General features: G+C 45.0%; 1 protein-coding gene across 1 annotated transcript; it reads right to left on the minus strand.

The window, feature by feature from the left end:
- Nucleotides 1-12,446: 12,446 nt before the first annotated feature.
- On the minus strand, nucleotides 12,447-14,043 carry CRCT1 (cysteine rich C-terminal 1). Its single transcript, XM_047783063.1, has 2 exons — nucleotides 13,964-14,043; nucleotides 12,447-13,103 (listed from the first exon to the last, which is right to left on the minus strand). Exon 2 carries the CDS (start codon nucleotides 13,074-13,076, stop codon nucleotides 12,783-12,785), a length of 294 nt encoding a protein of 97 aa, XP_047639019.1. The 5' UTR covers nucleotides 13,077-13,103; nucleotides 13,964-14,043; the 3' UTR covers nucleotides 12,447-12,782.
- Between the last annotated feature and the right edge of the window lie 13,032 nt (nucleotides 14,044-27,075).

A 27,075-nucleotide genomic window follows, 5' to 3' on the forward strand; every position in this document is an offset into this window, starting at 1 on the left:
GGGATTCCAGTGTTGTCACTGCTGTTGCTTGGGTTGCTGCTGTGGTGTGGGTTTAATCCCTGGCCTGGGAACTTCCACATGTTGTGGTCATGGTCAAAAAAACAAAAACAAAACAAAAGTAAATGAATGAAAGAGGAAGGGGACTGCTACAGATTAGAAGAAGAAATTTAAGAGATACATCAACCCAAACATGTGGACCTTGTTTATATCCTGATTCAAAAAACCAACTTTAAGTCCACATTTTTTTTTAGATAACTGTGGAAATGTGAATGTGGGCTAAGTGTCGCATGATACGAAAGGATCATTACTTCTGTTAGCAACGAATGGCCTGGAAGTTGGATGAGAAAAAAAAAAATATTATATCTTCAAGATACATACCTCAGTATTTATGGGTAAGGAAAAATGTGATGTCTAGGCTTTGCCTAAAATAAATCAGAAAAGAAAATTTCTACAGGGCCAAATGGAATGGGAGGAGCAAATGAAACAATACAGGCAAAATGTTATTTTTTTAAATCTGAGTGCTAGGGGCTCATTATCAGTCTATCTCTTTTTGTGCAGCTTTGAAATTTTCCTCAATGAAAGCAATAAAAACCAAACAAAATAGTGAATATGCTAGGTTAGCACGTGGAAGTTCTTTGTAAAGTATGACGTTTATGTGCATGAGGGAGAATATTGCCGAGGCAAATAGAGAGCGGATGGCTGGTCCTGAGCTGATCCCTGCAGGCCAGGCAGACTCCACATAGTGAGATCCAACATGTGTAGCCCTCAACATAGGGAGCCAGCATCGGTAAGGATGCCAAGAAGCAGGCCCTCTACACCGTGGTGGGAGGCTAGCTTAGTACAACATGCAGCAGTTCCTCTTCCTCAGGTTCATCTAAGGTTCACCTGCTGGCTATGTGACCCAGGGTGCCTTCCCTCCCTAAATTACAGCCTCGACCCCAGCACTTTCTGTCTGATTGCCTTGTTTTATTGCCTCCTATCAATTATCACTATTTGTGATCGTCTTGTTTGCGGTGTGTTTGTTTACTTTCATCTTTTCTCTCTATCTTCTTCAAAGATTCTCATTGAGGGCAGGAACTTTGTCCCCCTTTCTGAATCCTCCGCACCTAGAATAGTGCTAGACAGAGTTAGGATGCTTAGTAAATAGTTGTTGAATGAATAAATTACAGGGTGCATTACAGCATATTTAATTATAGCGACACACAGGAGGCAAGACAATATCCAGCAATAAGGAGTTAAATAGATGGTGAACTATCCATAAAATGGAAAATGATTCCAGCGTAAACGTATGCGATGGATGAGGGTTCGTCGTCATGAAAAAATGTCATAATATATTATTGGGTAAAGTTCAGATGAAAAAATAGCATTCACCACTGGAATAAATAAACCCATAGACATGGAAAATAGACTTACAATGACTGAAGGGGAAAGGAGGGAGGAGGGATAAATTCAGAGTTTGGAATTAACATATACACGCTACTAAGATAAAATAGATCACCAACCAGGACCTACTGTGTGGCACAGGGAACTATACTCAATATTTTGTAATAACCTTTAAGGGAAAAGAATCTGAAAAAGAATACATAAATACATGTATAACTGAATCATTTTGCTGTACACCTGAAAGAAATCATTGTAAACGTTTACAACACTATAAATCAACTACACTTCAATTAAAATTTTTTAACTTAAAAAAAAACTGTTTGCATAGAGAAAGATCTGGAGATATACGCAACCAGGTGTACAAAGGGCTACTTGTGGATGATAGACTTATACATTGTTTTATATTTCTTTTATTTATATTTGTATTTTTCTACTATGAACAAAACTATTAAATAAGAAAAAAGTTACATTACTAAAAACTTAATATAAAGATTGCCTAACAAATTATAATTTTCAAAATGAAATAAACTGTCTTGCGAGGCAGTGAGTTAATGTACTATCTCTGGATGGGTTTAATCATTGACCAGGTTTCTGCGGAGGGAATTTTCTCTGCATTAAACCAGTGATCCTACCACATGGTTTCTAATAATCCTTTCAAATGTTAAAGATACTGTGAATTTTGGACCTAACCCCTAAATTTAAAAAAAAAAAAAAACAACACATATTTTTAGGAGTTCCCGTCATGGCTCAGTGTTTAATAAATCCAACTAGCATCCTGAGGACTCAGGTTCAATCCCTGGCCTTGCTCAGTGGGTTAAGGATCCAGTGTTGCCGTGGTGAGCTGTGGTGTAGGTCGCAGACGTGGCTCGGATCTGGTATTGCTGTGGCTGTGGCATAGGCTGGCAGCTACAGCTCCAATTCGACCCCTAGCCTGGGAACCTCCATATGCGTGGGTGTGGCCCTGAAAATAAATCAATAAAACATAGTTTTCATCAAACAGGTAATACAGTAATAACTTCTTTATTACTGATTGTGAATTAGCTATGGAATGGATATAATGTCAAAAATGAGCCCAGGCATTTTTCATATATTTCTGGACTAGGTGGAGCACAGGGTTAATGTGCTCCTTTGTATTGAGAAGGCACCACACCTTGATGTAATTCTCTGATGAAGACAAAGTACAAAGCGAGGATTAAATTATAGAGCTCATGCTGTCAACAATCAATCAGCAGTTGTTTTTGAGCAACTGCTACATACAAATCATACGGCTGAGCTGTCAGGGAAACACCAAGACGTGCAAGATACAACCATTGTCCTCAAGAAGTCTAGAGTCTGGTAGTTGTATAAGAAATCTGCCTTGGAGTTCCCGTCGTGGTCGCAGTGGTTAACGAATCCGACTAGGAACCATGAGGTTGCGGGTTCCATCTCTGGCCTTGCTCAGTGGGTAAAGGGTCCAGTGTTGCTGTGGCTGTGGCGTAGGCTGGCAGCTGTAGCTCGATTCGACCTCTACCCTGGGAACCTCCATATGCCGCAGGAGCGGCCCGAGAAAAGGCAAAAAAAGACAAAAAAAAAAAAAGGAAAGAAAATCTGCCTTACTTAGCAATGGAATGAGAATTAACAATTACTTGGTCCTTGGGTCTTGGCTCCCTTTTGAGGTTCTTTCATATCAAGTTCAAGCTGATCCCTTCACAACAGCTCCCAGGGCACGCTCTGCACTAAGAAAAGCAGGCATTCTTTACCATAATTTCCTTTAGCACAGCTGAGACAGCCTGGAACTTTCAAAAATCAACTACTGGTTCTAGCGATAACACTCATTAGAAAACTCTAAAATCTTTACACTATAACCATCCCAAGTGTTAGGTAAAATGGAACAAATATTCTTTTAATGTGTATAGATGCTTGCAAGCAAGTTTTAAAAAACCTCAAGTCTTATAATTCAGGGAGAATTTAAAACCAAACAATTGTAAGAAACGCATAAATGGATATGGAAACTGCCTGAGGGCAAGGGGATTCATTTTCCAGTGGTTTGAGATCTAAGGTTATGACGAGAAAGAGACAATGTTGGGAGCAACAAAGAGAACATCCGCAGTGAAAAAGGGACCAGAAAAAGGAGAACTCAGACCCAGGGAAGCTAGTCCACCTTAGCCTGGCTTATGGAAAAGAGAGAGAGGGAGCTTTCTTCTTTTTTTCTTTTAATCTTTTGTCTTTTGTCTTTTCTAGGGCCACACTCGCAGCACATGGAGGTTCCCAGGCTAGGGGTCTAATGGGAGCTGCAGCTGCCAGCCTACAGCACAACCACACAGCAACTCAGGATCGGAGCCTCATCTTCGACTTACACCACAGCTCACGGCAACGCTGATCCTTAACCCACTGAGCGAGCCCAGGGATCAAACCCAAAACCTCATGTTTCCTAGTCGGATTCATTTCCGCTGCGCCACGATAGGAACTCCAAAGAACTTTCTAACTTATAACCACACGCCTGTGCCTCCTATCAGTTTGCCGTTTTTCCAAAATATACCATACATGTGGTCTGAGAATACCTAATCTGAGTAATTAAAGTGAAAATTGGTCCCAGGCAGATGACTTGGGTTATTTGACAGAAACCAACCCAAAATTAATCTAGAGGGACTTGTCCTCAAAAAGCTACATAAAATGCCCACAGATAAAGTTCCACTGAAGATGACCTCATGGTGGATTGTTTTCCTGCATGCTTTGTAATTTTGAATTATGAGCTCATCTTAACGAATCTGACTAGCATCCGTGAGGATGCAGATTCAATCCGTGAGGATGCAGATTCAATCCGTGGCCTTGCTCAGTGGGTTAAGGATCCAGCATTGCCATGAGTTGTGGTGTAGGTTGCAGACGCAGCTCAGATCCTGCATTGCTGTGGCTGTGGCGTAGGCCAGTAGCTGTAGCTCCAATTTGACCCCTAGCCTGGGAACTTCTGTATGCTTCAGGTGTGGCCCTAAAAAGAGAAAGAAAGAAAAAGAAAGAAAGAAAGAAAGAAAGAAAGAAAGAAAAGAAAAAGAAAGAAGAAAGAAGAAAAGAAAGAAAGAAAGAAAAGAAAGAAGAAGAAGAAGAAAGGAAGAAGGAGGAAGGAAGGAAGGAAGGAAGGAAGGAAGGAAGGAAGAAGGAAGGAAGGAAGGAAAGGAGTCAAAAGAGAGAGTAACTGGGAAGTAAAAAAGAAATACAGTTTGGCAACTGGTTAGACACATGAGCAAGGGAAAAACAAGACTCAAATATTTCACTGCAGTTTTTAGTGTAGATGGTGACGTGGCCTCATCATCTGAAGTAGATAACTCTGAAGGTGAAGTTCCCATTGTGGTTCGGTAGGTTAAGAACCCAACATAGTGTCCATGAGGATGCAGGTGCGATCCCTGGCCTCGTTCAGTGGGTTAAGGATCCACAGGCCTCGGCTCAGGTCGCCAAAGCACCGTTGCTGTGGCTGTGGTGTGGGATGGCAGCTGCAGCTCCAATTTGACCCATAGCCTGGGAACTTCTATATGCTGCAGGCGCTGCCTTTTAAAAAAAATCTCAAGGAAAAAAATTAGTCTGAGAGGTAGTTACATTTAGTATGGGGTGTGTCTGAGATAATCAAATGAAACTATTCCATGAGAATCAGAGATTTTTCAACCTGTAATTTGCATGAAATGTCACACCTGGAGCCAGAAATTTTGGAGACATCCACATAATCACCGAGATTGTATCTTTCTGTTGGAAATCCTAACCAGGAGCCCAGCACATTTTAGGCCCTCAATAAAAGTGTGATGGGGAGTTCTCATCGTGGTGCAGTGGTTAACGAATCCGACTAGGAACCATGAGGTTGCGGGTTCCATCCCTGGCCTTGCTCAGTGGGTTGGGGATCCAGCGTTGCCGTGAACTGTGGTGTAGGTCGAAGACACAGCTTGGATCTGGCGTTGCTGTGGCTGTGGCGTAGGCCGGTAGCTACAGCTCTGATTTGACCCCTAGCCTGGGAACTTACATATGCTGCGGGTTCGGCCCTAAAAAGACTTAATTAGTTAATTAATTAATTATGGTGCAGAAGCTGATCCACTGTGGGCAATGGTACACAGAGAGCTGGAATCCCGGGACTGATGGAAGGCCACTGGATGGAGAGTTTGAGCGATGCCTTGGTGACCCCAAGGAAGACCATCTAGCACAGTGGTTGGCAGGAAAAGCATTATTCAGATGGGACCAAGGAAGATTTCATCAAAAGTAAAGCAATGACTGGTACTCTTTGAAATCTGGAGAAGACATTAAGGAAAAGAAAAGATACACAGGCAGGGTAGCTGGAGGTAAAGTTAACGCCCCCATTTTTTAAGTTAAGATAACTTTGATATGATTAAAAACATGGGAGAGAGACCTAATGATTCCCAAAGTGTCACCAGGCCTCCAGGATAAAGTTCCAGGAACTTTAGGCCATTGGAAAGGCCCTGCCTTATCTATTCCCTGACCAGCTGTATGATCTCACCTGCACTGACTTCCTCCAGCTTCAGCCAAGCAATATTTTTGGCTACAAAGCATGCACTCACTCTTCCAGCCTTTACCCTTAAGGCTGTTTACTTAACCTAAACATTTTTTTCCTCTTTTCTCAGCCTGGCCAACTCCTCCACATCCTTTAAAACTAAGCTGAAACAGTATGTTTTGCCAGCCCCTCAGCCGGATGAAAGGGCCCTTCTGGGTGGTGCTGACTTCAAGCCTTATCACACTGTGTTATGACATTTGACTCTTCCGTTGAACTACTGGAGTTACGTGCTTGAATCATACAATACCTAGTCTGTAGTAAGTGGATCAATAAGTTTTTTTAATGTGCTTTATTTCTTTTTCTTTCTTTTTTATTGTAGTTGATTTATAGTGTTATGCCAATTTCTGCTGTACAGCAAAGTGACCCAGTCACACACACATAAACATTCTTTTTTTCATCTTACCTTCCATCATCTTCTATCCCAAGAGATTGGATATAGTTCTCTATACAGTAGGATCTCATAAGGTTTTGATGAATGAACGATTGCCCTAATGAATGAATAGAAAAATCACTGGATGGGGGTGGGGCATAGAGGGAGAAGGTTAATTCCTGACTTTCAGGTACATGTAATCACATTTCGTATTCACAGAAGAATAGCCTTTAAGCACCACAAACTAAGTTTCCAAACATGCAGAGCTGATATAGTTACATTATTGGCAGTAGATCTAACACATTCTTAAAACACATCATTAAATGAGATACATTGGTCATCATAGCTCTTGCTCTGATGCAGTATCTACAGGAGAAGAGGAGATACTTGCTTTTCGAGGTTGGTCTATCACACATCCTGAGGCAAGCTGACATATTTCAGATTCATCAGGGCCTAATCATTCTGCTCTTTTCCAGCGTCATTAGACAGGGTGTCTTCCTCACTCAATATGAATGCCAGTTTTCCTGTTCAACCTGTTCCATTTTAATTGAGATGAAACTGCTATCCCTCCAGATGGAATCTCTTGTTATAACTGTTCAATAATTTAAAAAGTCCCAGATGGATCTTGCAATAGGAAGAAAGGTCCTGAGGAATTAACCTGATTTGGACAACATCCTTAACTTCTCCAATCCTGCACTGCACGGATTCTCCTCCACCTAGATTTCAAGAATCTAAGACCCAAAAATAGTATTTTGAATTGTCTGGTCCAAATCTCTGAATAATTTCTCTGACTTTACCTTTGCTCTCTTCCCTTGGAACTCAGTTTCCCCCCTACCTGCTCAATTGTCCCCTCTGCTCAACTCTTGCACTTTCTCTTTGCCCCTTCATTCATTCATTCACTCATTCACCCAACACATATTGACTGAGCATTTTCTGTGGACTCATCTCTGTTCTTTACACTGAGGAATGTAATGAATAAGACAGACAAACCAGGTCTGCTTTCTTGATAATTTTCACTGAGGTGGTGGGACAACATTCATTCCCAAGGACTTGATGCTCACCTCGGGATAACTTATTTTTATGTGTTTATATAAATTTTCAGGGATCCTGTATCTACAGCTCAAGCCCCCACATCCCACCTCATGGTCATGTTTTACTAGCACCTCAAACCCAACATGTCCTGGACCGAACTCACATCACTCCTCTTCCCACAGCTCCTGTCTCCTGACTTCTCTGTTTTGTCAATGGTATCACCTTTTCCCAAGCACCAGCCACAAAGCCTCAGAGACACCCCAGTTGCTTCCTCTTTTGAAGTCCCAATACATCACCCAGGTCTGACACGTCTTCTTCCTTCTGGACAAATGCTTCTGATATCTGTCATTTCCTTTCCTTACCCACCATTGTGTGCTGAGCTCAGATCCTCATCTCAAGCCCGGGCCATTCATTGCACCTTCTCACGGTGATGGACCATGTTTTTCCCATTCACTTCATCCTCCAGAGCATCCTAATCACCACTGCCTAATCAGTTTTAGGGTCATGTCAGAGAGCACTCTAGGTGTTATGTAGACCAACTTCTAGCTTTCTAAAATACGTCCTTCAAAACCATTTTCCTGCCATCACAAGCCACAAATATGATATAGTTTCCACTTCTTGATTTGGCAACCAAACCTATCCATCATCTGGCCTCATCTCTCCTCTCTAAGGAAATGTCCTCGTGGTGTCTCTACACCGCCACCTCCACCCGGATCACCTTTCTCCTCCCTCTGTTCAAGCTTGAAACTACTCCCCTTCTCCCCCCAAAAGCATATTAGAGTGCAGTATTCCAAACATGGGTTTTGGATTCAAACAAACACGGTTCAAAATCCTGTTCTGCCAATTACAAACTGTACAGATTTGGAATGACCTAACAGCTCCCTAACAGAGCTAGATCCCCAATTTTTTTTTCTTTTTTGGGCAGAACCAAGGCATATGGAAGTTCCCAGGCTAGGAGTGGAATCAGCTACAGCTGCCGGCCTAGACCACAGCCACAGAAATGCCAGAATCCGAGCCACATCTTCGACCTACACTGCAGCTCATGGCAACCTCGGATCCCTGACCCACTGAGAGAGGCCACAAGTCGAACCCGCATCCTCATGGATACTAGTGGATTCGTTTCTGCTGCGCCACAGCAGGAACTCCCTAGATCTCAATATTTTATCCAAAAAAATTGAGGGAAAAAAAAAAACTAAAAACCTAACTTGTGGGAGATTTGTGAGGATTAAGTGAAATAATGAGTAATCTCATTGTCAAATTTGTATGCCACGTACCTGGAATTCTAAGCTATTTCCCTAGTAGTAAAAGTCTTTAATGGGGCCAATGTAACTGTGTGCACCCCTTAACCATCTGTAGCCTCAGCTACCAGTGAGGTAGGAACCCCATAATTATGGGCTTTCCTGCTCTATGAAATGATTTCCACCTTTTTTGCTCGAATAGTCCTTCCTCGGAGAAGATTTGCATGTTCCCATCTAAAATCCCCATACACTTTCGGTTCATGTCTATACCTCTATATTCTTTATTTTATTTTATTTTATTTTTTTGTCTTTTCAGGGCAGCACCCTTGGCATATGGAGGTTCCCAGGCTAGGGGTCGAATTGGAGCTGTAGCCACTGGCCTACACCACAGCAACGCAGGATCCGAGCAGCGTCTGTGACCTACACCACAGCGCACAGCAACTACAGATCCTTAACCCACTGAGCGAGACCATGGATCGAACCTGTGTCCTCATGAATTCTAGTCAGAATCATTTCCACTGAGCCACAACCATAACTCCAACATCCCAGTACTTTTCACTATGTGAAATAATCTGATTTTCCTGCTCGCTTTCTTGTCTGCCTTTGTCCCAGAAGATGAGGTCCATGAAGAACGCAGACAGGGTGTTGGTGGCATCCTTCATCCTGTCCCAGCATCACAGAGAGCACCTGACGGAGTTTAGTATATACGTAAACAGACGAATGTCTGCCTCTCCGAAGTATGTCCATTCTTCAGACCCAGCTCATATTTCTCCTCCCAGGAAGTCTTGTGAATAATCCAATCCACAGGAACTTGCCCTAATCTGAAGCCCTATGACAAACCTTTGTCTAAATTCAGTTGACTCTCCACAGTGCTTGTCTATGCCATTTTCTGTTTGTGATGGTTCTTGTATTTGTGTGTATTGTATGTATTTGAATGTGATGTTTTCATTTATATCTCATATGATTATTTACCATGTTTCTCAAATCAGACTATGATCTCTTTGAGGTCAACACATACTTTTGTGCATCTCCCAGAATTGTTTAGCATAATACTTTACACACAATACACTAATTAGCATCCATTAATTTATTAACCTCTGATATGTACCTGGCACAGTTCTAGGTGCTAGGAATGCAATGATAAAAGTGATAAATAAATACTGTCCCTAAATAATTAATTGGGTGGCATTACTCAATTATTTCAGTGTACAGATTAAGAAGAGGTAGCTCTTAGCTTTCTTGGAAAGCGCTAGAAAACCTGATTCAATCAGAGATGGCCACTTCTGATAACCTTCAGGTGGGTCACTTAAGCTCTCAGAGCCTCTCTCAATCTGTTAAACAGAAATTAAATACTGTCTCACAGAATTGTGAAAGAGATATGTGAAAACACCTCATTAACCACTAAGTTCTGTATAAATATTAGTTACTAGTTTTATTACTATAATAACACAATTTAGACAGGAACTGGAGCCATTATAAATAAAATACATTCTTCTATGCTGTCACTTTTTTTACTAATAATATTGCCTTATTCTCCAAAGATAATAAGAAATCTGATTCTTCCTGTCCCAGTGTACTGGGTGACAACTTTTGAGTAGGACTTCAAATGGCCAATTCTGCTCAGAACCAGCATTCCCAAGGGTGACTGCCATCACCTGAGAGGGCATGCCTATGCCACGCATACAGTTTTACCTGCTGCTAGAAGTCAGAAAAGGCTGAGGAGCCATGAACAGAGAGCTCTATTTCATCTAAAGTAACTTTCTACGCTTCTGTAATAAAACTAGAATGCCCAAATCTTTTCTCATTAAAGTCTCCCTGCCATGACCTGCTGGGGGTCAGGGGTACTTGAATCTGGCAGTACCACCATCTTACACTCAGCCATTTGCTGCATATCAAAGTGCCTCGTGGACAAGGATGAATCCTCCCCTTCAGATGCACGTGTCTCTTGGTGAGTCACTATTTTCCTTCCCAAAACTCAGGCTTCAGCTCCCTGATTAAGGGTCACCCCACCCCACCCCCACCTCCACCATCAGGTTGGCTTCCCTATTTGTCTGTTCTGAGTCAGGCAGTTCTCCCATCACACTCCCACCCCTCCACCAAGTCCCAGGGCTTGTTGCCACAACACACACCACTGATGTGGGAGAGGTAGGTCTGGGGTGATGTCATCTGTTTGTAAACAATTTCCACAAATCACCTCCCACTGGGACTTACAGGATCTCAGAGATGGAAATAAGGGCCCCTCCCAGTCAGAGAAGGACGTCCTTTCAGAGCCTCCCTGACAGGGGTCATCTGGCCTCAACTTTAAACATCCTGGATGAATCAATGCAACAATTCTGATCTTGCCCCAGAGCAAATACCTTTTGCTGGGTGGATGCCATGACAGAGCTTACCAGTCAGTGGGTCATTGATGGAGCAGCAGCCAAGAAACCAAGCTTCCATTTTCTAAGAGCCTGGGTATGTTTGCAGAGGCCCGAGAGTCCCCTCCCCTGGGTGGTGGGGATTTGTAAATAAGTAGAATATGACACCTTGAGTCTGAGAACATGGATTATGTGGTCAGACAGACCCTGGTTCCAATCTCATCTCCCTCACTCACCATCAGGGGCCCTGGCCTAGCTGTGCAACTTTAGCCTGGTCACTGAAACTCTCTGAGCCCAGTTCTATCACATACAAAAAATAGGGAAATTTGGAGTTCCCATTATGGCTCAGCAGTAACGACCCGGACTAGTATCCATGAGGACTGGTGTTTGATCCCTGGCCTTGCTCAATGTGTTAAGGACCTGGCATTGCTGCGAGCTGCCATGTAGGTCACAGACATGGCTCAGATCTGGTGTTGTTGTGGCTGAGGTGTAGGCCGGTGGCTATAGCTCTGATTTGACCCCTAGCCTGAGAACTTCCATATGCCACACCTGCAGCCTTAAAAAGCAAAAAAAAAAAAAAAAAAAAAAAAAAGGAAATTCCTGTCTATATTTTAAGATTATTGTGAGGATTAAATGAGATAAAGTATGTAAAATGCCTAACCTTGTGCCCAAGGAAGAAGGAGGAACAAAGTAGATGCCCGATAAACAGTAGCTATTTGCACTATTATTATTACTGGTGCACCCAGCAGACACCAGTACAGAGGACACTGTTCCTTTGCTCCTTCCTGAAAAGAGCGGGTAAGATCTACACCTGCAGGTCAGGGTTTCTGAGCCACTCAGGATGACCCCACCACAACCACCACCTCTAGAGAATGACGTTCTCACATTTCTGAGCCTGGTACTTCTCACCCTGCAGAGTCCTGGAAACTCATGCCTCCCCATTGATCTTAGCTGCAGGCATAAGGCCAGGAGGGGGAGGTTCCCAGTCTCCCGGACTGTTCAACTAGAAAAGTTCCCTTACCCAGCAAGCAAAACAGGGGGCTGGTAATCCTCTGCAATAAAAATTATCTCAGCTCGTCTGATTCCGAAGCCCCTAAAAATTGCAGAGCTCAGCCTTTGCCAGGCAGCTGCCTGGCTCTGATGGGTAGGAGGTGAGCACCTCAGTGGCAAGGCTTGGGAAGGCTTCTGTGGACCAAGCAGAAAAGTTGGGAGCCTGAGCCCTAGCTTGTCCATCATGCACAGCCTGAGTGCTTTTGCGCAAGCTCCTTAACCTCAGTTTCTCTTCTGTAAAATGGGGGTAGCAGCACCTACCTCACTGAGTCATTGTGAGACAACGCATGTCACATGAAGTCCTCCGAACACTGCCAGGCCCTCTATGCCATTTCTGCTACCATGGTTAAGTACCAGGAAGCTGCTCTCTGCTCACACATGAATTTTAGCTTCCCGCCTTTTCCAAATATGCCAAGCCAGAGCTGAGTGGATGGCGTAGCAGAACAGGATAATAAATACACAAATGCAAGAACAAAAAAGGAAAAGGAGTGTTCTCAGGAGGTAGAAGCTTTATTATGTATGACATGTCCTCAAAGGGCAATGGAATCAGTAGGCCATTTATTCAGCACCTACTGTGTGCAAGCCCTTGCAGACAGTAGGTAGTAGTCCAGTGTCCCACCCATGGCTTTCTGGTTCCCGAGGAGAAAAAGCACACGGGGGTCAGGGAGTTTGACGAGGCTGAGAATAGGGTGGGTGTCTGAACATCCAAGCTTTAAGGGAAGCAAACTCTGAGGCCCCATCCCACGGGGATGGGCGAGGCGTCGAAAGGCGGAGGCACGGGGTGGGAGCGGCTCTCACACAGGTGTGGGGCGGCCTTGGCCGTGGCCTCAGCAGCCGCCACAGCAGCCGGAGGTGCTGCTACAGTACTGGGACCCCTGGCTGCTGTCCCTGCAGCAGCAGCAGCCGCGCCTGCCCCCTCGGCGGCGCCTCCTGGGAAAGCAGCAGCAGCTGGTGGAGCTGGAGCCGCAGCAGCCCGAGTCGCCGCAGCAGCCGCAGCAGCCGGAGCCACAGCAGGAGGACGAGGGGGCGGGCGTGGGGGCGGGCGTCGGGGCTGGGCACGGAGCCGAGCCCTGCGACGAGCCCTTGGAAAAGCCTTTAGCGGAGCTCTGCTGGGAGGACATCTCGAAGTTGGTCACACGTTCTCCAACCTGGAAGAAAAGCAGCTTTTCACATGCCAGCACTGTTGCATTCCAACTCCTCTTCGGGGCTTTTGAGGTTTGACTCTGAGCAAGTGAGCCTGCCTGATGCAAGGAAGGAAAATACACACACACACACACACACACACACACACACACACCAAGAAAGAGGAGAGGCAAAGGAACAAACCCCAAACAGGAGGTATTCCAGTGAGTGAGTTCCACTGAGTTAAGCCTGCATAGACCGGGAAACAGTCTATGCCAAGAGTCAGTGGTTTTCCGTTTTCTCCGACTAGAGTACGGACACCCCAGTTCTCCACAGTGGAAAAGAAAGAGGATATTTTGTGGCAGTTTTCCTATAAGATCCAGTCCAATATCGTCTCTTGGCTCTTTTCCCCTCCCCCATTCCACTGTGGCCAGAGACCTTCAAGTGATTGCCCCTAATTATTGGCATTGCATAAATACTTCCTCAGTGGGGAAATCAAAGCAAATCACACATGCATCCACCTGTCCCAGCCACCCAGGTCTAAAGAATCCACAGATTCCATAAGCATGCTCATTCTTTCCAGCCCGTGCCTCTCCTTCACCACAACCACAAGGGAGAAGAGAGTGGTGCAGAGAATGGAAATACATCCTAGCCCAGGGAGCCAAAGACCTGGGTTCCAGTCACCTCTCTGCTGGAAACTTGCAGCATCACCCCCACCCACAGTCTAGCCTCCATGTCCTTATTGATTCCAGGCAAGGTCGGCTCACTTGAAGCTTCAGGCACTTTCCAGGGCTCTCCTTCTGCATCTGCCTGAGTTCTGCCTTCTCCTCCCCTCTGCCTTCAGCTCTTCCCATCCTCCCCCTCCAGGTTCCACATGGAGACTTACCAGACCCTGGCACCAAAGGAAGACTCGGTCAGTTTTCCAACTGGAATGCGCCACCTGCTAGGCAATGAACTGAGCAGTGTCCAGCCAGAGAACCTTTTATAAGATGGCAGGTAGGCGCTGGCACTTGGGAGGGGCCCATTTCCCAACAGACATGCTCAGCTGACACTCACATCCCAGAGACATTCATCACTCAGGTAGTACCGTAGGTGGTGCACGTGGGTATACAAATCACCTCGCAGAGGTGCCAGGATTGCTGTGGCATGTTTGCTTTCCAAACAGGACACTGTCCATAGCTGGGAGGGCTGTGTGAGGACTAAGACCAGGCATGGGGACTCAAGTGAGGAGCGAGCCGGGCCCTTTCTTGGGACCTATTCTCTTTTTCCTTTTCTATAGTGTACACACACACACACACACACTTTTGTTCACACATCCTTCCCTGTGTAGTCATCTAGATGGTAGTTTGCAGTGCTCTTGTTATCCTGGTTCACATCTCTTGGGCCCTCGGGGAAGGTCACAGGCTATGCAAAAAGTCTGCTGGGTTTCATCCAGATGCTTCCAGATGGGTCTTTGAGTGAAGATGATGATGGGGCTGTGCTTTTGGGGATCTCAGTGGCAGTTTCTTTCTGTCACTGAAGACAGGGAGGAAATGCCAGGCGAAGGTATTAAGAGCAGAAGAGTTGCGAATAGAGTCAGGTGACCATTCCTCCGTTCGGCCCTGGTGGGCTCGAGAGAAAGACTTGTGCTGGATGCTGGTCCAAGTGCCAAGTACCAAGCCAGCTTGTGAGACTCTCGGTTCCTGACCCCATCACAACCCCCCCTTGGGAGAGAGATTCTCCCTGAGGCCGCTCCCCAATGAGAAGAAAAGGAAGGAGGGAGGGAGGTAAGGAAAGAGGGAAGGGAGGGAGGAAGGGAGGCCAGGAAGGAAGGTGGAGGGAGGGAGGAAAGGAGAGCTTTCCCAAGGTCCAAAGTGTCCATGAAAAATGGTGCCTTTAGAATAACTAACTTTTAAGAATTGGGGGAGACTTTGGAGGTCAGTTGGTTTCAGAACTGCTTCTTAATCAAGCAGGAATGTGGGATCAAACAGAAATATGGGGAGTTCCCACGGTGGCTCAGCAAAAATGAATCCGACTAGTATCCATGAGGATGCAGGTTGGATCCCTGGCTTCACTCAGTGGGTTAAAGATCCGGTGTTGCCATGAGCTGTGGTGTAAGTCATAGAGGCAGCTTGGATCTAGTGTGGCTGTGGCTGTGGCCTAGGCCAGAGGGTGCAGCTCCAATTCGACCCCTGGCCTGAGAACCTCCATATGCTGAGGGTGCAGCCCTAAAAAAAATTTTTTTAAATAAAAATAAAGAGAGACAGAGAGACATCCAAGGCTAAGAATTCAAGAATCAATGGTGAGACATAGGTTTGGGAGTGAGTGAGCTGGGAGTGGCATGAGGGAGCCAACAAGGAAAGGTAAGTCGCAAAAGATACCAGTCTCATTTAACATGGCTTTAGAGCCTGATTAACAGGTTGCATGTTCCAAGGGCCACCTGTTGGTGAGTACCAATGAGATATTCAAGAGGTGAGGTCAATATTGGAAAAGAGAAGGAAGTAATGAAGTAACTAGTTGAAGACAGGCTCTCCCTTGGGAGATGATTTGGGCAAATACATGCTCATTAAGTGGACTGGCTGTAGCCTCACACACTAACCGGCTGTAGCCATCACTGTTAACTCTTATCAAAGGAAAGCCTCACTGTTCTTCTTGTACATAAAAGACCAATTCAGAATGATCATTTCTATTGCAAACTTTTTGAGTCTTTCCCGAAGGAATCAGCCTATTCCTAAAGTAAACAGAAAACCCAACACAGTGACCAAAGTCTTCTGGACTCCCACCTCCATCCACACACAGACACACAGACTCCCACACACAAACCGACCACATAGAGAAAGTCTTTGGCAGAGGGGGGTGTCCTTCCTGGTTCCCTACTCTGACCCAAACTCAGGCTTTCAGGAGCCAGGGGAAATGGGCTCAGACACTCCAAACCCGCTTCCTTAACTCACTCCCCTAGAAACTAACCCCCATCAGCTTTCCTCTCAGTCAGCTGATGGAAGCACCTGGGATTATAATAATCAGAAAAGTAAAGACGTCCATCCATTGGAGCTCAGAATGAACATCTTTGGGTGATCTTATTGCCCATGACTAGGATATCAATTTTTTTTCTCAGTTGTCATCCATACTTGAAGGAAACCCTCCCAGCATCCTCTCACCATGACCTTTCTGGTACCACCATCTCGTCTCTGAAATCCTGTTCCCGATGCTTCTCATGTGAAGCTTGTGTCAGAGTCTTAGACGTGATTCTTTCCTTCAAGCTCAAAGTTCTCCCCTTCAGATCTTGAAAGGGAATGTTGTTTCCCAGAGGTCTAAGTAGCTTTGGTTTCAAAATCTGTTTCCCCAGTTGATGTTTGAAGTGTTCCCCTGCATTTAAAAGAAGGGAAGGGGAGTTCCCGTCGTGGCGCAGTGGTTAATGAATCCGACTAGGAACCATGAGGTTGCGGGTTCAATCCCTGGCCTTGCTCAGTAGGTTAAGGATCCGGCGTTGCCGTGAGCTGTGGTGTAGGTCGCAGACATGGCTCAGATCCTGAATTGCTGTGGCTCTGGCGTAGGCTGACAGCTACAGCTCTGATTAGACCCCTAGCCTGGGAACCTCCATATGCCGAGGAGTGGCCCAAGAAATGGCAAAAAAGACAAAAAAAATAAAAATAAAATAAAATAAAATAAGGGAAGGGAGGATGGCTTGATGCTGGGGGGTGGAGAGTGGAAAAGAGGAACCAAAAAATTGGGAGGCAGGGACATCAGGAATAAAAGGCTTTATTGTTACAGAGGAAAAGAGCTTCAGAACTGAACCCAAACACCAGATCCTCCAAAGAACTGTGTCTGAGAGGGGAGTCTAGAGAATATCAGAGCTTAAGCCTCTAGACCTCATGATGGAGTAAGCATGGGTGGGAAGAAGAGGGAAACACCAAGCCCTGCAGAAGCCCTTCCATCCTCTCCTTCCATTCTTCCGAACCAGGAGAAGAGCGTCTCAGGCTGAGTGGGTCTTGTGTACTTTAGCTCCCCAGTGTTGCTCCTCAGTGGTCCTCTTGGCCCAGTTCAGCAGCAGCCCCCAGAGCTGCAGCTGGACCCCCCCAGAGCAGCAGCTGGAACCTCCAGAATGCTGGCCACTGTCACTGCTACTGCAGCCAGAGTTCTGGTGGCGGCGCCGAAGGAAGAGATCGGAGAAGCTTGTGACCCAGGCAGCAGTCCCAGCCCCAGAACTACAGCAACCCCCTCCCCCAGAGCTGCAGCAGCCCCCACCCCCAGAGCTGGAGCCACAGCAGGAGACTAGAGGTGGTCAAGGGAATGGACTCTTGGGAGGGCCTTCAGGGGGACACTTAGGAGGACACTTGGGAGTGGGCTGGCACTGCTGGCAGGACATCTCAGCAGGAACTGAATGAATCTGGAAGAAAACACAAAAGTTTTAAGTTCAACTAGTCCAAGATAATGTCCTCACTTTTAAAATTGAACTAAGGAGGAGTCCCCGTCATGGCAAGGTGGTTAACGAATCCGACTGGGAACCATGAGGTTGCGGGTTCGATCCCTGGCCTTGCTCAGTAGGTTAAGGATCCGGCATTGCTGTGAGCTGTGGTGTAGGTCGCAGACAAGGGTCGGATCCCAAGTTGCTGTGGCTGTGGCTGTAGGCCAGCAGCTACAACTCCAATTAGACCCCTAGCCTGGGAACCTCCACATGCTGAGGGAGCAGCCCCAGAAAAGGCAAAAAAATAATAAAATAATAAAAATAAATAAAATTGAACTAAGGATTCACAAAATTTCTCCTCTATGATGATTTTTGAACCCCAATCTCCCCAAATGTGTTATAAGAAATATGCACATGGTTTCAACCTAGGAACTCCATGATTTCAAATGATGATTTTTTTTTTTTTGCAACTTCAAAAAGATACCAGTGCTTCTTTTCCTTCCCCTAATTCCCCCTCCACTTCCAGAGTAACCCTTACTTCCAAATCTGCTTTTCTCCTTGTCTTTCTTCAAGATTGTCCTCAGCCTCCATCAAGGGCTTCTCTGCCCAAAGCACCAGCACCAAGAGTCCCTCCTGGTCATCAGGATACACTTTACCTGATTCAGCACTCGAGCGGATCACCCAGGAGGCAAGTGGACTGAGGTGCTGTCAGAATCTTCTGCCTTTTATACAGGTTGAGCTCTGACCTGGCATCAGGAGATGCAGACCATGTGCGGGATGCTGATAGCATCTTCACAAGGAGCCCAGGTGACTACCTTCCGCTCACTTCCCAGAGACCCAATTCCTCCCTCCATAAGCATGTCAAGCATTAACCCACAGGAAGAGCCCCTGAGAACTGCCGGCCTCCAAGATACAGATGGGCTTTGCAGATTGCACACGATGCCTGTCAGTCTCAGAGGCAGCTCTGCTATGCTCCCTATTTCCTAAGCTCAGCCAGTAGGGTTCTACTCTTCTGGGATGAAGAGAAATTCTCTCTTCTCTTTGATTTAGGGAATCGGGGAAATTCCCAACATGGGAATCAAGTGGACCTTTTTGGAATAAAGATAGAAATCCAACATAAACTGCTAAGCCCAAGTCACCAATCTCATGTGACTTTTTCATTCTTAGATGATGCTGTAGCCTGGACCATCTACATCTTGCTGCCTCAATGAGGCTATTTTAGGCAGGTCTAATGTAGATGGTGTGGGTGGTTGAGCTTCTCCCCTTATGTGAACTTGAACCACCAAAAGAATGCACCAATAGCACTGATTCAGCACTAACAATCCTTTGAAATGGCAGAAGTCTGGGATTGGCTTCTCTTTCCACATGGGATCCTAAGGAAGGCATCTTTGGCCATCCCACGGTGAGGTGGCAGGACCAGATGTATACTGAGGGTGGAGAGGGAGAACTAGACTCAGATGGAAGTTGCCAGAAGTAAGGCATGCGTTCTGGTCATCCTTAAGAAAAGAGCATCCGGAGTTCCCGTCGTGGCGCAGTGGTTAACGAATCTGACTAGGAACCATGAGGTTGCAGGTTCGATCCCTGGCCTTGCTCAGTGGGTTAATGATCCGGCGTTGCCGTGAGCTGTGGTGTAGGTCGCAGACGTGGCTTGGATCCTGCGTTGCTGTGGCTCTGGCGTAGGCCGGCAGCTACAGCTCCGATTAGACCCCTAGCCTGGGAACCTCCATATGCCGTGGGAGCGGCCCAAAAAATGGCAAAAAGACAAAAAAAAAAGAAAAGAGCATCCAACTTGGGAGGATCCTTTCTGTATAAATGACTTGATGGGACAGGGGTGGGGATGGGGAACATGGGGTTTTTGCAAAGCCCACGCAGGAACCCTACAAATGGTCTTCTGAGGCCAAGTTTGGTCCCCAGGAAAGTCATCAAAATCTATTTAGCTGAAAGGGTAGAAGAAATATGGTATATTCACAATGAAAACTGCAGTGAGAAGCAATAAGATGGAGAGAAACATATGACACCTCTGCTCTAAGCTGGACAGAGAGACAGGCGTTAATTCCCAGCTTCGCCAACTCAGGTAAGTTACTTAATCATTACCATAAAAAGAGGCTAAAACTTTCTAGCCTACTATATAAGGAATTGCAATGTTCTTAAAACAATGCCAGGGACTGTTAGTCCAAAATGCTAGTTTAAAAATAATCTTGGAGTTCCCGTCGTGGCGCAGTGGTTAATGAACCCGACTAGGAACCATGAGGTTGCCGGTTCGATCCCTGCCCTTGCTCAGTGGGTTAATGATCCAGCGTTGCCGTGAGCTGTGGTGTAGGTTGCAGACGCGGCTCAGATCCAGCATTGCTGTGGCTCTGGCGTAGGCCGGTGGCTACAGCTCCGATTCGACCCCTAGCCTGGGACCCTCCATATGCCGCAAGAGCGGCCCAAGAAAATGGCAAAAAGACAAAAATAAATAAATAAAAAAATAAAAATAAATAAAAATAATCTTATCATTGTGGATACTCTTCTGTCAATGGGACTTGTGGACCACCATGTCTGTTATGTCTTTTAAATTTCAAATTACTGATGTGCCAGCTTTTGAAGCCAAAACTATTGTTTGCAAATCAGAGTTTAGTTCTCATGTTGTCTCACAGAAAAACTGGGGAATGAGATTTCAAGTCGTCAGTATGAAAAACTACAAACAGGAAGAATTTCAAGTTCATTTGTCATCCCATCCTCTGGATATTTTCAATACTTTGCTCTCTTCCTCCAGCCTCTCTTTTGAAAATTTTATTCCAGTCTTTCTCACTGTGTGTAATTTTTTAGTAATATTGTTTTGTTCTGCCTTTAAACAATCTTTGATAAAGCACTTTTATGAGAGTTTATCTAACGTCTCACCTCACGTTTTGACATAAACATTTCCCATGTTGTCATTTATCGTTTGGAGGCATTACTGTGGGCAGACACAGAACATTTCATGAAGCACACAGAATCCATTTATAAGTAGTTGGGAGCATGATCTCTAGAACCAGCCTCTGGTCCCAGCTCCCCATTCAACCTTGGGAAATTGACATGGGCTCTCTGTCTCGCTGGCCTCATCTGGGATATGAGGAAGGAAATAGTACTTATCTCATAGGATCACTTGCAGATTAAATGAGTACCATCCATAAAATTCTTGGAACAGTGCCTGGCACATAAAGAACACTCAATGAATACTAAAAGTGAAACCCCATGTCACACCACTTCTAAATGTTTAATAAAGACCACCAGTGAGGGGGTAGCTTACATTGGCTTCCAGAACTCGGCTTCAGGGGATTCATCTTATCCCTTCTTGCTAAGAAGTGTAATATAACACAGGCTCTGGATTCTGGGGAAAGAAGCCCAATAGAGGTTACAGGAATTATTCATTTAGGGAGTTCCCTTTGTGGCTCAGCAGTTAATGAACCCAACTAGGATCCACGAGGATGCAGGTTCGATCCCTGGCCTCACTCAGTGGGTTAAGGATCTGGCATTGCTGTGAGCTGTGATGTGGGTCCCAGATGCGGCTCAGATCCTGAGTTGCTGTGGCTGTGGTGTAGGCCAGCTGCTACAGCTCTGACTCAACACCTAGCCTGGGAACCTCCATATGCCATGGGAGCAGCCCCCACCCAAAAAAAGCAAAAAAAAAAAGGAATTATTCATTTAATACCTGAGCGTGTTGAATTTTAAAAGGAACAATCCCCATCCATTTACCTATTATTATTTGGGTACAAGGTCCCCTAGCTGACACACTGTAAGGTCTTTGAGTGCGGGCACCCCTAAGGGGTCTAGTTTAGTGCTTTGTAGGTAGTAGACTCTCAATTTCCATTTCCTTGTTCAGCTGAATTTGCTATTCAGTAAGGAGAATGGGTGCCTTCGATAAATCTGACCCTAGATTTTCCTTGACAAATCCAAGACTTTTCATGAGATGATGGAAGATGTGGAAAGGACTTTGGCTCATTCAGAGACAGTGGTTCTCAAGCCCGGTAACGCCTGGGCACGGACAGCTCCCAGAAGTTCTCTGGGTGGGTCTGATGTGCAGTCCGGTTGAGAAATGCTGATTCAGACCATGCCCTTTACCCTACAGATGACGAAACTGAGGTTCATAGATGGAAAGAGACTGGTCCTGGATCACGCAGGGACTTAGAGGCTGAGCTAGTATTCAAATCCTGCTCTCAGCCCTCTCTCCATCACAGCACTGCCCCTCTGGAATATTTCTTCTTGTGATTTTTTTTTTTTTAGCAAGCTTTATGTTTAATTTCCCTGTTAAAAACTTCTTTATTTTTAATTTCCCTGTTAAAAATAGGAGTAAACATGGTGAATCATTGTCTGAATCTCATATTTAGAAAAGCTGAACATAATCCTTACTGCTAGTTGATCTAAGTAACCAGGAATCGAGTACCTAATGCCTGAAAGGCAAGTGTCTGGCTTCACCAGGGTTGGGCCAGCTTGTCGGCCCCGGAACCCTCCCCCAGGTGGCACTGCCTTGATGGCGTTTCTTTGGCCCAGAAACTCAACCCTGTTCATACTTTTGCACTTATCAGTCCTGGTGGTGCTGAGTCACTGCAGCTAATTCACAAGAGACTGATGACATCAAGTTACAAAGAGAAACAGGAGTATCAATCACTGCCCTGATGTGGATATTCTCTTCTGGCAGGAAAACTTCTCAAAGAAGCCGAGTCATAACCTGGAGATGCTTGGTGAGGTGGGATTGCATAATGGCCACAGGCTTTGATGGTGAACAAAACTAGATCCTCCCATCAGGCCATCTGAATGTCTCCAGCCCCAGAGCGATTTGGGTGGTGCTGAAAACATCTGCCACCTGGCTGCCCTGCCTCTGTGCTCCTTTATAGACCAAGCCTCCTTCTGCTCGATCCTAGCCTGGGAGGCCCCTCTGCAGGCGGGCTTTGCAGAGTGCTGCTCTCATCCGCTACGTGCCGATTTTGGAGTTTAACATTGAGAAGACAATTTGATTATTTATGTGTCTTATTTTCACTCTGCGCTATTGCCCTATTCACCACAGTAGAGAGATGCTTCTCCCAACAAATACAGCCATATCCCAATTCCCAGAACCTGGGAATGTGTTGCCTTATATAGCAAAAAGGACTTTGCAGATGTGATAAGCTTAAGGATTTCGAGATGGGGAAATTGTCTTGGATTATTCAAGTGGGCCCAGTAAATCTTTATTTTTTTTTATATGGTTGCACCTGCAGCATATGGAAGTTTCTGGGATAGGATCTGAATCAAAGCTTCAGCTGAGGCCGACGTCACAGCCACAGCAACTCCCTATCTGAACCGCACCTGCAACCAACACTGCAGTTCATGGCAATGCCAGATCCTTAACCCACAGAGTGAGACCAGGGATTGGACCTGCATCTTCACAGAGACAACATTGGGTCCTTAACCCGTTGAGCCACAATGGGAACTCCCCAATAAATCTTTTTTTAAGAGGGAGGCAAGAGGGTTGGTGTTAGAGAGAAGGAGATGTGTGACAACAGAAGCAGAGGTTGGGGGTGACGCACTTTGAAAATGGCCATGAACTAAGGAATGTGAACAGCCTCCAGAATCTGGAAACAGCAAGGAAATGGGTTCCCTAGAGCCTCTGGGAGAAACACAGCTCTGCTAACACCTTGATGTTAGCCTAGTAAGACCCATGTTGGATTTCTGATCTATCGAACTGGTCATAAGTCAGCAAGTTTGTCATAATTTATTACAGAATTACTGGGAAACTAATCCACACATCAAGATTTAAAAAAATAAGTTTCAGGGGTTCTCATTGTGGCTCAGCACCTTAAGAACTTGACATTGTCTCATGAGGATGTGGGTTTGATCCCTGACCTCACTCAGTGGGTTAAGGATCTCGCCTTGCCACAGTCTGCAGGGTGGTTCTCAGATGCGCTCAGACCTGGTGTCGCTGTGGCTGTGGTGTAGACTGGCAACTGCAGCTCTGATTAGAACCCTAGCCTGGGAGCTTCCATCTGCCACAGGTGCAGGCATGAAAAAGGAAACAAATTTAAATAAATTAAAAAAAAAAACATAAGTTTCAGAACATGGTTTAATTATTTAAAGTGAGTTCAAATTTGTTAAAATTATGTCTATTGATGTTTAGAATCAAAGGCTTACTTGTCTGAGTTTGACAGGATGGCTTTGGCCAAAGGGCTCATAAACAAAGATGCAGCCTGGGCTTATGCGTTCACTCCTGTATGACCTCTCTGAACCTGTTTCCTTATCCACAAAGTGGGGGTAATAGCAGTGCCCATCTCATAGGGCCTTTATGAGGATTCCTTGAAACAGTGCCCGTAAAGCCCTTGCCCGGACATGGCAGGTCAGAAGCTATTCTTGTCACTATTGTGATTGTCTTTATTAATAGCAGTCAGGGACCAGTGGAAACCCATAGATGTCAGGACTGTTGGTAGAGCAACCTCTTCTGGTTTTATAGCTCCCAGGTATCTGTTTCCTGGATCAGGGCTTGACAAATTCCATAGAGTAAGTGAACAGGTTGCTACCACTTTGGGCCTATTTGAATTGTCAAGACACTAGCTATGCCTCTTCTCAAGAAAAAGGACTTTTTTGTTTGTTTGTTTGTTTTTTGCTTTTTAGGGCCATACCTGAAGCTTATGGAGGTTCCCAAGCTAGAGGTCAAATCGGAGCTATAGCTGCCAGTCTACGCCACAGCCACAGCAACACCAGATCCCTAACCCACTGAGCGAGGCCAGGGATCAAACCCGAATCCTCATGGATCCTAGTCGGGATTGTTAACTGCTGTACCATGAAGGGAGCTCCCAAGAAAAAGGACTTCTGATCCTTTCCCCCATAGAGAACATTTTACTGTTTATAAGGTGTTTGCATTCATGCTTTTATTTGAATCTTCATAACATTATTGGGCAGAACAGATGATTATTAGTCTGTTATTCAAAGAGAAAAATCAATGCTCAGAGAGGCCAAGCAATTTGACTAAGGTCACGCAGTTTAGAGGAGATTCCTGGCTTTGATCCGAGATCTTTGGGCTCTAGGTATCATGCTAGTTCTTCAAATCACAGCGCTCTTTATCCTGGTCTCTGTGCATCCTGTCAGAGAAGTGTGGACAGGCCAAGGGTCCCCAGGGGATTAGAACACAGCAACAGTTAGTTAACCACATGCAGAAAAGTGACTTTGGGCCTCTATCTTATACCACTCACAAAAATTACGTTAAAATGGATTAGACTTAAGCATAAGACTCCCAGAAGAAACGATAGGGAAGAAGCTTCCTTGATGTTGGTCTTGGCAGTAATTTTTTGGATATAATGTCAAAAGTATAAGCAACAAAACAAGTGGGATTACACCAAACTAAAGAGCTTCTGCATAGCAAAGGAAACTATCAACAAAATGAAAAGGCAACCTAAGAGAAGGGAGAAAATACTTGCAAACCATGTATTGGGTTTATATTCAAAATATAGAAAAATCTCACAACTTAATGACAACAAAACCTGATTTAAAAATAGCCCAAAGAACTGAATAGACATTTTTCCAAAGAAAACTTCTAAATGGCCAACAGGTTCATGAAAAGATGTTCAACATCAGTAATCATTAGGAAAATGCAAATCCAAATGATAAAGAGATATTACTTCACACTTGTTAGAATGGTTATTATACCAAAAAAAAGGCAAAAAATAACAAGTGTTTGCAAGGAAGGAACCCTTGTGCACTGTTGGTAGGAATGTAAATTGGTCCTGCCACTGTGGAAAACAGTATGGAAGTTCCTCAAAAAATTAAAAATAGAACTACCATATGATCTAGCAATCTCACGTCTGGGTTTACAGCCAAAGGAAATGAAAAAAGGATATCAAAAATATGTTTGCCTTCCCATGTTCCTCACAGCATTATTCACAATATCAAAGATATGGAAACAACCTAGGTATCCATCAACAGATGAATAGATAAAGAAAATGTGGCAGATATATACATATATATCTGCAATGGAATATTATATGACCATGAGAAAGAAGGAGATCCTTCCATTTGTGACATGAACAAATTCTAAGGGCATTATACTGAGATGTCAGAAAGAGAAAGACAAATACATAAAATGTCACCTACATGTGGAATCTAAAAAAGCTAAGCTCACAGAAACAGAGTAGAATGGTGGTTACTAGGAGCTGGGGTGGTGGGAAAATTTGGGAAATATGGTGAAAGAGTATAAACTTGCACCTAGAAGATGAATAAGTTCTGAAAATCCACTGCACAGCGTAGTGACATGAACTAGTCCACTGTATTGTACTGTATACGTCAAAGTTGCTAGGAGACTAGATCTTAAATGTTCTCACCACAAAAAATAATAATGGTAATTATGTGACGTAACAGAGGTGTTAGCTAAAGCTCCAGTGGTCATCATATTACAATGCATACATGTATCAAATCAACACTTTGTATATCTTTACTTACATAATGTTACATGGCAATTGTATCTCAATAACAAAAGTGCCCATAAGCAAACCTTAAATACTCCTCCTCTGCAAAGATGGTGCCACACAGCCTTAAAATAGGGCTTTCTGTTCTCCCAAGTGATTGGAGTGCTGGGGAGAAGAACCCTCTGGCAGTTCTGGTCTCAACCCACAGAGCAATCATCTTTCCTGCCTGGGCGCCCCCACCTCCAAGAAATGAACACTAGACTCACGGGTGAAGCAGGGACACCCGAGTCTGACTCACAGAGCAGCCCGGGGCCCTCAGGTGCACATAGCACTTCCTGGAGGAGCCTCACCTCCAAGTTCTGAGCCAGCCTAGCTCTGCCTGCTCATGGATTCCTGATCCAAGAGCTCACGCCTCCTGGGGCTCTTGGCCAGCTGCCGTGTTATCTCCTCCACCGGGAGCATTTCCATAGCTGGCTCCTGGAGGCAGGGATGCTGTGGGAGTCTCCCCCGAGTGAGTAAGCAGAGAAAGGAGGATTCCTCCTCTTGGAGTGTAAGTAAATTTCCAGGGTGGGGACCTGGAGGAGTAAAAATAGCCAAGGAGGCCCCTGGAAGCACATGCACTGAGGCACATTGTTCTCCCAGCAGGAGAAGCTGGCCGCAGAGCGACAGACATCTGTCTTGTGTCTGGTGGGGCTGCGTAACACACGAGACTCCAGGATGCTGGGCTGTCCCTTGTGGCTGCTTCATCTGCCCATGTTTGCCATCATCAGAGGAATGTCTTCAGCAGGGAATTTTTTCCACTCCCTAACTTACACTGAGGACCTAGAGGGAGCCAGGCCTGTGCTAGGCAGTGGAGAGACAGAGCAAAGCCACTATCACTGCCCACTGAGTTGTCCCTGTGAGCTATAATAGGGGCAGACTGATGCATGTGGAGCAAAGCTTAATTAGAGCGTTTTGTTTGTTCGTTTGTTTGTTTGTTTTTACATTTCTAACAAGTTACGAAAGCATAAGCAATAGGGTGATTCCATTTATATCTCTCCAAATATATCTGTATGTTTATACACAACACTTGTAAGTAAACAGAAAAAAAGTCTGGATGGATCTGTATTAAAATAACAAGCAAGTACTTCTAGGTGAGGGGTTATGAGCATTTCTTTTTTCCTTTTGCTTAACTGTCCTTTTCTAATTTTCCTGCAAATAAGTACTCAGGCCTTGGATGATAAA

Source organism: Phacochoerus africanus, chromosome 6 (assembly GCF_016906955.1).
Source record: "Phacochoerus africanus isolate WHEZ1 chromosome 6, ROS_Pafr_v1, whole genome shotgun sequence".
NCBI lineage: Eukaryota > Metazoa > Chordata > Mammalia > Artiodactyla > Suidae > Phacochoerus > Phacochoerus africanus.

Excerpts from the sequence above, each read along its gene's own strand:
- CRCT1 (XM_047783063.1), bottom strand. The coding sequence starts at position 13,076 with ATGTCCTCCCAGCAGAGCTCCGCTAAAGGCTTTTCCAAGGGCTCGTCG.